The sequence below is a fragment of the Rhagoletis pomonella genome, unplaced genomic scaffold, assembly GCF_013731165.1.
Source record: "Rhagoletis pomonella isolate Grant_MI unplaced genomic scaffold, Rhpom_1.0 Rhpom_scaffold_05045, whole genome shotgun sequence".
In the NCBI taxonomy this organism is placed as follows: domain Eukaryota; kingdom Metazoa; phylum Arthropoda; class Insecta; order Diptera; family Tephritidae; genus Rhagoletis; species Rhagoletis pomonella.
In genome coordinates, this window is record NW_023463591.1 from 1,411 (window position 1) to 11,278 (window position 9,868).

A 9,868-nucleotide genomic window follows, 5' to 3' on the forward strand; every position below is an offset into this window, starting at 1 on the left:
CCGAGTTTCCGCTCCACGGTGCTGTCGATGTTCGTCCAGACGGAGTTTCCGCTCCACGGCGCTGTTGCCGTTCGTCCTGACGGTAAGACGCTCTTCTTGTGGATCGTGGGCGGAAAGACCGAGTTTCCGCTCCACGGCGCTGCCGTTGCCGTTCGTCCTGACGGTAAGACGCTTTTCTTGTGGATCGTGGGGGGAAAGACCGAGTTTCCGCTCCACGGCGCTGCCGTTGCCGGGATCGGAAAATCCTTGTCTCTGGGCCACCCACCCGTGTCTCATGCTTCAATGGGGGTCGGAAAGTCCGGGTTTCCGATCCCCTCGTTGAACTCGGGAGATTAGTACTTGCTTCCGCCACAGGTTCAACTATTTCGCCTTCTTCGATGTCAGGGCGCAGCGATTGGGAATTCGTTCCGGAGTCCGAGGCGTAAATCGACAGAACGTTTTCTCGTTCCTCCTCGCTGGCGACCTGCTGGCTCCAAGGTCTTCGGTCAATGGGCTCTTCGTCGATGTGCAATGTGGTATGGTGCTTATCGTGGCATCGACGGCATCGATCCCGGCTGGTGCACCTTTGTACGCGATGCGTCATTGATAGGCAATTGCTGCAAAATCGCCCGAGCAGAGACTCTCGCAATCGTTCTTCCGGGGCCTTTGCCCGATATACCGGGCATAATCTGATCGGGTGCTTACCATCGCAAAGTCGGCACGCTATCGGATAACGATCAGTGCGGCGTTCCGCTTTCTTTCTTAGCATTGTATAGCGAGTCATTATTACCTGAAAATGGTTATTTTGTCGATGTTTCGATCGTAAAGTCATTGCTATTATTGATATTTATTCTTAATATCATGGTACTTATGGTTGGGTGGCGAGAATTACATCATATAATTATAGAACCGTGAATTGGCATATATTACTTGCGCGCTCTAAACCCACGTTGGTGTTGGTCTATGATTGACGTGTTCAATTGGTCGTGTAAGGGGTGCATAATATTGCAATATTATCCGAGCATATGAAGATTGTGTTTGCTCCTTTATATACATCTAGCGATAAATTTTTATCGATTTTGAAAGTTACACCCATCAGTGAGCTGTCATACTCTAGTAAGATACACGGACTATTAATATTGTAAACAAAGCGTATTAACTACAATTCATAGTGATAAGGCCATGCTTCTGCGATTGAGCATAGTTATGTATGTTCAATGATACGTCTGTAGTGCTCGTGGTTGTGTTCTATGTTGATTGGATGTGTTTGTGTGAGGGTTTGTATTATGTGCATGTTAGATGTGCAAAATCTGTCAAGGTCGCGCATTTCGAAAGGTGACGGATAGCGCAGGTGCAGCTTATATGAAAGGTGACTTTGAAAGCAGTTATCATCAGTGTGGTAGATGTGAAAAAGAAATAAATACATAAAATATGTGGTTGGTTTGCACACTGATTATAGTTGTCAAAGTCGAAAGTTGTGCTACTACCTTTGCCTGCTTACACAGCGAAGAATGGGCGTTAAACATTCGTATGCATTTATCAGACCTTGCTAATAGGCTGTTTTTGCTTACGCGTAAAAGCACATTTAGCGCATTTAGCTCTAAATGCTACTCTAAATGTACATTTATCCATACAAAATTCGTCACCTAAATGCAACTAAATGCAACTCCATTTTTGCATTCAGAATCTAAATGCTAAGAGCAACCCTGTGATCTTCCAAAATTTCCACGATTCGAACATGGTTTAAAGAGAAAAAGTGGCAACATTGCTTTTTCGAGTATACAGTTTCTAGCTGCGTTTCAGTGATCGCCGATCGAGATTTCTTTTATTTTGCATTACATATTTGGATAAAGAAAAGTTAAGCAAATTCAACATCGATTCGATGCTGATAGAAATCTGGATCAATTTGTGATCAACTCAGTTTGGTTTGTTTCCTAATTAAGTGAGGAAATTTTAATTGACAGCACCGACTAATGAATATATACACAAACAAATGTTCGGTTATGGTTAAACCAATTCAAGTTTTTGTGTTGAATTTTTGGTTTGAAAGCACTTGCACCAACAATGAACAGAGCTAATGCAGTTCGGGCAAGTTGAAAACTTGCTTGAAAGCGTTACATGTATCATAACTATAGTACTGGTTTCACTGGGTGATTATGGTGAGGTTCTTCTCACCTTGGCCTGCCACCCCAAAAAAAAGAGAAAGAGAAAAAAAAAAAACTAAAACCAAAAAAAGTATATTAAAGATTACGTTTATTAAAAGGAATGCATGAGGTTTTATTCAATTTGCATGTATTCCATGCAAATATTTTCCTCGGATTAACCTTGTAGCAAGTGAGCAGTAGATGTCGCCGTTAAAAAGATGCATGTTGCCACATACTCTAGGGGCGAGAAATTTTACACTAATATCGTAAACTTCTGTACCTAACTTGGCAACACCCTTCGAATGAAAGGAAATGTCATTCATAATTTTCCACGAGGCCAACCGGTAAGTGTTGTAGGTTATTATATTTTGTGAATTTTTAATTGATCATTGTTGAATTTTTCATTCATTTTTCTTTTTCAGGTCCCAAACGAACAAAGGCTAAAAAGTACGTTTTACCCCTTCTCAAAAGAAAAACAGCAGATCGAATTCCTCAGCAATGAGCGTAGTTAAATATATTGGTCGTACAACTGATTTTCGCGGTAAGACACTGTGGGAGATTGTGGGAAATCTGCGGGACTCTGGTGTTGGCCGGCTCGTAATACGTAACAAATTCCAACGATATGAGGAGCCCTGCTATATGCGTATACTTAAGGTGGAAGTTACTCCACATGATCCTGAAAAGGACCCTATTCGTACAGGTCCCAAACGAACAAAGGCCAAAAAGTGGAGCTACGAAAAGGTTTGCACTCTTCCAAAAAATGAGATTAAACGCGCAAAATTTCGGTATAGTTGGTCGTTCTTTGGCAAAACTAGTTATTTATATACCTGCTGTTTTAAATTACTAATTATTTACGTATTAGTTACACGTAAGAAATGCAGTGTTTACAAAAATATTGCGGCTCGCCGAACAGATTGGTGGAACGCGACCTGGATTTGCATCTGCGTGCAAAACGCGCCAAAGATTGTCTGCGTTGGGGTTCTTTGAATGTAGTGTTGCTAGCGATACTGCTTTTCGACATATCTAATCAGTGTCCATATTCATACTCCAAATGGTACTATGTAGAATATTTGGCGGCTGCGCTATCGGGACTTGGAGCATTTTCATGCTTCTTAAAGTACTTTCTCTACCTATTCCATACAAATCCTTTATTGGGCACAAAGGAACAGAAAAACTTACTCAAGTTTGATGAGTGTGATTCCTCATTTGCTGTTACACCACCAGCGCAAAGAAAAAGCAATCATGCGATGATTTGGCGCCTAGTCAAATCAGCAACGGCCCTGCTGCTCAAGCTGCACCACTAAAACCACGACCGCATACATCTAGCGCATTGGATGCATCACTTACAGCAACGGCGCTGCCGGAAATACCAAGGGCTTAGTATTGGTATTCTTTATTCTTGTTTTATTTTAATTTTTGTTTTCACGTTCCTCTAATGCTTTCGGTTTTCCTAACAGCCACTGTTATTCATCCGAACGTGCTTTGTTGGAAACGTAAAGGCTGAGAAGAAGCCACCGTCCTCCGGCGGATTTCGTTGTAGTGGAAACATGCATCATATGTAGCTGGTAACTTCTTCCGGATACCGTGAGTACCTTAACCTTTTTATGTATGTACTTACGCCTCAGATTCCTACCTTGTTTATACTGACTCATAGAGCGATTTGACTCAGATCATTAGCGCACACAAGGGGTCACTTTTGGGGTTCAAACCCCTTGAAAATTTTCTTGAAGAAATAAGTATTAGAGCTCTAGATACCCGGTTATCGAGCAATGCGAATAGCTCGACACTCGCTCGAAACTCGTTCATTGTTCAACTGCTCAAATATTTGTTTAAAATTTTCGAGTTTTTGAACAATTTCATAAACAAAAGAAAATTTGTAAATTGTATTTGTCAGCAGCTGCTTTCTAGTTCATGTTAAATACCAATGTAACAATCTTTGCATTATATATCAATAATTTGAAAAATTTAAGAAGTTGCTACCAAAAATGTCAATATAATAAAAAAACTTTGCTCAAATTACTCGAAAAAAGGTGTACTCGCTGCTCATATACCCGGGCTGTTTGAAAATGTGCGAACAAAATCGAGAGCTCTAATAAGTATACGCTCATTTTTTCCTGAGGGATGCAAATTGGTTTTAGAAATTTTGATAGAAGAAAATTCCTATTCCATTTCTTGTGCGCCATTTTATATGAATTTTTCGTTTTTTTTTTTGAGAGCTCTTAAAAGTTTAACTGCGAATGAAACCTAAAAATATGCAATGCATACTCACTTACAGAGCCTAAAAGAGTTTACAACTGATATGTCCTTAACAAGGATTCGAAGATTTAATTTGCCCACTTCTCGGTACTCGAAATATTAAAAAAACTTAGGCAGTCGTAAAAAATCACCATCTCATTCGAAAACCAGAAACCCGATATTGAGGAAAATGAACATTAAAACTCTTCTTTTTTTATTTTATTTTTTTTTTCTTTTTATTACTTTTGCAAGTTGAGCGCATCTTGTGTTTATAGAACTTTATATGAAACACGTAATTTCAAACTACGGGAAGACCATTGAGGTAACATCTTTCCGATAAAAAAAGGAAGTATTGAAATCGGTTCACGTGGTCCAAAGTTATGCGTTAGTATACTATTCCGACAAATTGATAACCTACCCCTTTTGCGAAGTCGGTTACAAATGTTTGAGTTTTTTGCTAATTTTATGTAAATAAATGCACTTTATGAAACTTCAAAAAGTTTATTTATTTATTACATATTGTATATAAAACTCGCATAAATGTACTTTAATGATCATTTTATCTGAAGCGAAATTTCAGAAGTATAAACCCCTCCCAAATATATTCTTGGGCTCGCCAGACTCGATTGGTTTTGAAATCGGGCTTTTGTTTCTCACATCGATTAGGAAGCAATTATAGACGTATAATGCGTTTAACGCCAAAATTGGCTGGTGTTCTTTACACAGCCCGCTTGTAATTGGAGTTATTGTTGTAATATATTTGTATTACTCTTCAAATAAGAGCAAGGGGGCCGGCATGTTTAGGTTCTTTCTTTGTTGGGCAGAAGGCCCCTTTTTGGTAATTATTTGCACAGATCTCACGATGGTCGGTTCTATATTACCGAATCGCCCCGTGTGACCTCGGGCTGAGAACCGTCGCCTCATTATACACGCTATTACTGAGTCGGTAACCGTTCATGCTGAGATGGCTCTTATTAAACTGAGAAAAAAAAACGATGAAATTTTATTAAGGTTGTTCTTTATATCTCTGTTGCTATAAATGGCCTCGCTGTCATCGGTTGGGTTGCTAACCGTCCAAGCTACATACGTATGCATGTTATATGCATAGCTGGGCACCATTTATCATTATGCGTAACTAACAAGTAATTCCGTTTGTTCAACGGAAAATTACTCAAATGGAGGATAAATTATTTTATTCGTTGTTTGAATAATGAAAATAAAGGAAATATTCGTGATAAAGTAAAAACGAATTCACTCACTCCCTATCAGAGATTATAGAAAAACATTTGTTTTAAAACATTTCAAATTGAAAACAAATCACGACTAATTTATTCAGAAGGAATTTATTGATGAATAATTCATTCGTTAATGGATTGCCTGCGAATTATTTACGGCTAAAATTTGTTCAAATAATGCCTTGCTCTGGTTCTGTGTATCTCAGTTATTCTGCGACGGAATCTTATTGTATGGTCGTCAAGCATGCATATATTCGGAGATTGTTAAGACAATCTTCTATGCAAAATGAGTGTTAGGTATGCTTCCGCTTAAAACATGTAAGAGTTCTATTTCTAATGCAAGTGAAGTTGATTGATGAAATTTAACATTTGCGGCTTCAGTCGTGGAATATTCTAGGTACCTATGAAGTGGAATACCTGGTTGCTTTCACGTTGAAGTCGCAAATACAGAGAATGTATTTACGAAGACTCGGTTGGTTCTTCGTTTGCTTCACTGCAGGGTGGTAGTAAGACCAATTTTACTAGTGGCCTTGTTACCTGGCCACGTTCGGTCATGATGTCCACCACTCGTACCCGAGTATCCGAACCTGGGTATAATTTTAAGACTCTTCCGAGTCTCCATTCATTTGGTGGTAAGTTGTCTTCCTTAATAATGACGAGGTCTCCTATTTTGATGTTGGCTTGAGGATGCCTCCATTTGTTGCGCTTCTGGAGTTCAGATAGGTATTCTGATTTCCATCGGCTACAAAACGTGTGATGTAAAGCTTTTAATCTTTGCCAACGATTTACAATCGTAGCCGTATTTTCGTTAGCATAAATTTCTGGTGGAGCTAATAGGTGTCCACCAACCAAAAAGTGGCCTGGAGTAAGTGGCTCCAAGTCTGATGGCTGGTTTGATGTGATTTTCGTAAAGTGGTTTTTAAAACTTTTAACCCCCGCTTCCCATAGCCCGCCCATGTGAGGAGCTGAGGCGGGAATGAAGTGCCACGAAAGCATTTGGTGGGTATATTTGGCTAAGGTGCTATTGCGTGCATCCATCAAAAAGGCTTTTAATTCCGCTCTCAGAGCTCTAGAGGCTCCGACAAAGTTGGTACCATTGTCGGAGTAGATGTTTCTTGGACATCCCCTTCTTGAAACGAACCTGGCAAATGCTGCTAAGAAAGATTGCGTACTTAGATCAGAGGTAGCTTCCAAATGGATTGCCTTAGTTGCGAAACACACAAACAGGCAGACATATCCTTTGGACATACGACAGCCTCGTCCACTATAACTCTTTATGTCAAAAGGTCCCGAAAAGTCGACTCCAGAATTTGTAAACGGTCGTGAAAATGTAGTTCTTTCTCTGGGAAGAATTCCCATTAGCTGTGTTTGCGCACGCTTTCGATAGATCGTACAGACCTTGCAATTATGAATTGTGGACCTAATCATGTTCTTGACCCTCGGTATCCAGTACTGTGTTCGGATTAGGCGCAGCATGAGCTGATTTTCGCCATGCAGCGAGACCTTGTGGACGAACTGGACTATCAGACGAGACAGGTGGCAGTTATATGGCAGGATAACTGGGTGACGCTCGTTATAGGCGAGATCACTAGATGCTCCTAGGCGGCCACCTGTCCTCATTATACCGTCTTTATCGATGAAAGGGTTAAGGGGTAGTACTTCACTTTTTGTACCTATTAATTTCTGAGATTTTAATGCTGAATACTCCTCCCAATAATGCTTCTTCTGGCAGATGGTTATCAAGCGGTTTATCATTGCTTTAATTTCATCAGCTGAAATTGAACAAGATTTCGCTGAAATGACGCTCTGGTTTTTGGGTGAGTTCTTTGAGAGAATCTCATTACATAAGATAAAACTCTCAAAGCTCTCGAGAAATCAGAAAATCTTTCAATAATATCATCGTGGATATCTAACGTTGTTGTTGCGTGTACCTGCACCCTTTTCTCTTCTATCACTGTATTATAGTCCTTTTCTTGAGTGGGCCATTTGGAGTGATCTTCTTGCAGCCAAGAAGGGTCCTCCCACCACAGCGAATTGTTTACTAATTCTTGCGCCGGAAGTCCTCTACTGGCTAAGTCTGACGGATTTGAGGTTGAATCTACATGACACCAATTTTCTTTCCCTACCTTTTCTATTATTTTGGTTACTCGATGGGCAACAAAGGTTGACCATGAGCAGGGTGGTTTCCGAATCCAGGCCAGGACAATGGTGGAATCCGTCCACATTTTTGTCGTAACATGCCCCAAATTCAGGTTATTGATAATCGAATCGAGGATTTCTGAAAGTAAAACCGCCCCACAAAGTTCTAAGCGGGGAAGCGAGATCGTTTTAACTGGTGCAACTTTAGTTTTAGATAGTAGCAGATTGGTGAAGACCCTGTCATCCTTTTCGACGCGAAGATAGAGCGAAGCCGCATATGCCTTTTCTGAGGCGTCGCAAAACCCGTGTATCTCAACTTTGGCTGTCGGTGAAAAGTATATCCAACGAGGGATACGAATCCTTTCGATGTGGCTGTAGCTTTCCTTAAAGCTTTCCCAACGGTCTAATGTGGAGGTTGATACAATTTCGTCCCACCTGGTTCCTTCTAACCAAATATTTTGCATTAAAATTTTCGCGGTAATTACAAACGGAGCGAGCCACCCTAACGGATCGAATAATTTGGCAATAGCCGATAGTATTGCCCTTTTTGTATGTCTATCCTGATTCTCAATTGGCTTGGCAGTGAAGTAAAATTTATCAGAATGGGCGTTCCACCTGATGCCCAGAGCCTTAACCGTGCTGGTGTCTTCGAAGTCCAAGAAATCTTCTTTCAGCAGATAGGATTTTGGGATACCATATAATATTTCGTCGCAGTTAGAAGTCCATTTTCTCAAAGGAAAACCCGCAGATTGCAATACTGTTGTGATTTCGTCCTTAGCTTTAATAGCAGATTCGATAGTATGACCGCCCGCTAAAACATCATCAACGTACATGTATTTTCTTAAGATGTCCGATGCAATGGGGTGCGAATCTTCCACGTCGTTCGCTAACCGAAGCAGAGTTCTAATCGCCAGGTAAGGTGCGCAATTGACACCGAAGGTCACAGTATTGAGTTCATAAAGTCTTATGGGTTCGGATGGATTAGTACGAAAAATTATGCGCTGATACTTTGTTTGGTCAGGGTTTAGTAAGATTTGGCGATACATCTTTTCGATGTCGCTGTTAAAAACATACTTAAATAATCTCCACCGAAGTATTAATGTTGGCAAATCATTTTGAAGTACTGGACCAGGATAGAGCACCTCATTAAGGCTCACCACATTTGATGTCGGACACGATGCATTAAAAACTACCCTTACTTTGGTGGTAGTGCTTTCGTCCTTCCTGACAGCGTGATGAGGCAAGAAGTAATTGTCACATGCATCTGCAGGAACATTCACGTCGATTCGCGTCATATGACCTAATGCCTCGTATTCTGACAAAACTCGGTTATATTCTGTTTGCAGAGGTGGGTCTCTCGCCAACCGCTTTTCTATCCTAAAGAACTGTGAGCAAGCGATTTTTAGAGAGGGTCCTAATTTGACGTCTTTTGGGAAGTCCTGCTTAAATGGCAGTGACACTATGTATTTGCCTTCACCGTTTCGCTTTGTTGTGCTTTTATAAAGTTCTTCACAATAAACTTCATCTTTATTGTAGGATTGGTTTTTCGGAATGTCTTCCACTTCCCAGAAAGACGCGAGACGCTTATCGAGGCTGACCTCGTTAAAAAATGATACACATTTGTTGGCTGGCGTAACCGTGTCAGTTTGACCGGTTAGTATCCAGCCGAATACAGTCTCCTGCGCCAGAAGCGTACCTAAAACGTTTTTTCGGATTCCGCTCAACATTATTTGGGCGTAAATGTCGCCGCCTAAGACTAGATCAACTTGTTCATTAATAAAAAATCTCTTGTCTGCTAATTCCAGATCCGGGAAAGCTTGGCTAGTCATCGCATTAATTTGGCATGTCGGAAGATTTCCGGTTAATTGAGGCAACACCAGCACGGTTGTGTTGATGTTTATTAGAGGATCAATTGGAGATCTCAATTGAATGAGGCATGCTTCCTTTACCTGCGCTGAAATGGTGTTATTGATACCAGATACCTGTGCATGCATTCTCTTAGAAGGCAAGTTGATTCTGCGTTTGAGTCTTTCCGTTATGAAAGAGCACTCAGAACCTGAATCTATTAATGCTCGAGCTGAGAAATTTGTATTGTTATAAAAAATATGAACTCTTGCTGTTCCCAGCAATACGCCT

The 9,868-nt window shown here is 40.6% G+C and overlaps 1 protein-coding gene across 2 annotated transcripts; it reads left to right on the top strand.

Moving 5' to 3' along the window:
* The first annotated feature begins 662 nt into the window (after positions 1-662).
* On the top strand, positions 663-3,731 carry LOC118754979. 2 transcript variants are annotated; one of them, XM_036489842.1, is made up of 5 exons: positions 663-1,256; positions 2,311-2,467; positions 2,546-2,864; positions 3,005-3,509; positions 3,581-3,731. In XM_036489842.1, exons 3-4 carry the CDS (start codon positions 2,622-2,624, stop codon positions 3,425-3,427), a joined length of 666 nt encoding a protein of 221 aa, XP_036345735.1. In that variant the 5' UTR covers positions 663-1,256; positions 2,311-2,467; positions 2,546-2,621; the 3' UTR covers positions 3,428-3,509; positions 3,581-3,731. The 2 variants fall into 2 exon arrangements, with proteins under 2 accessions (XP_036345735.1, XP_036345736.1); XM_036489843.1 differs by having other exon boundaries at positions 663-1,187.
* The last annotated feature ends 6,137 nt before the right edge of the window (positions 3,732-9,868 follow it).

What these genes read in the sequence shown, in the direction of transcription:
- LOC118754979 (XM_036489842.1), top strand. Translation starts at nt 2,622, where the DNA reads ATGAGCGTAGTTAAATATATTGGTCGTACAACTGATTTTCGCGGTAAG. An exon ending in AAAAGTGGAGCTACGAAAAG is followed by an intron (nt 2,865 to 3,004) that starts GTTTGCACTCTT and finishes TAAGAAATGCAG; the next exon opens with TGTTTACAAAAATATTGCGG.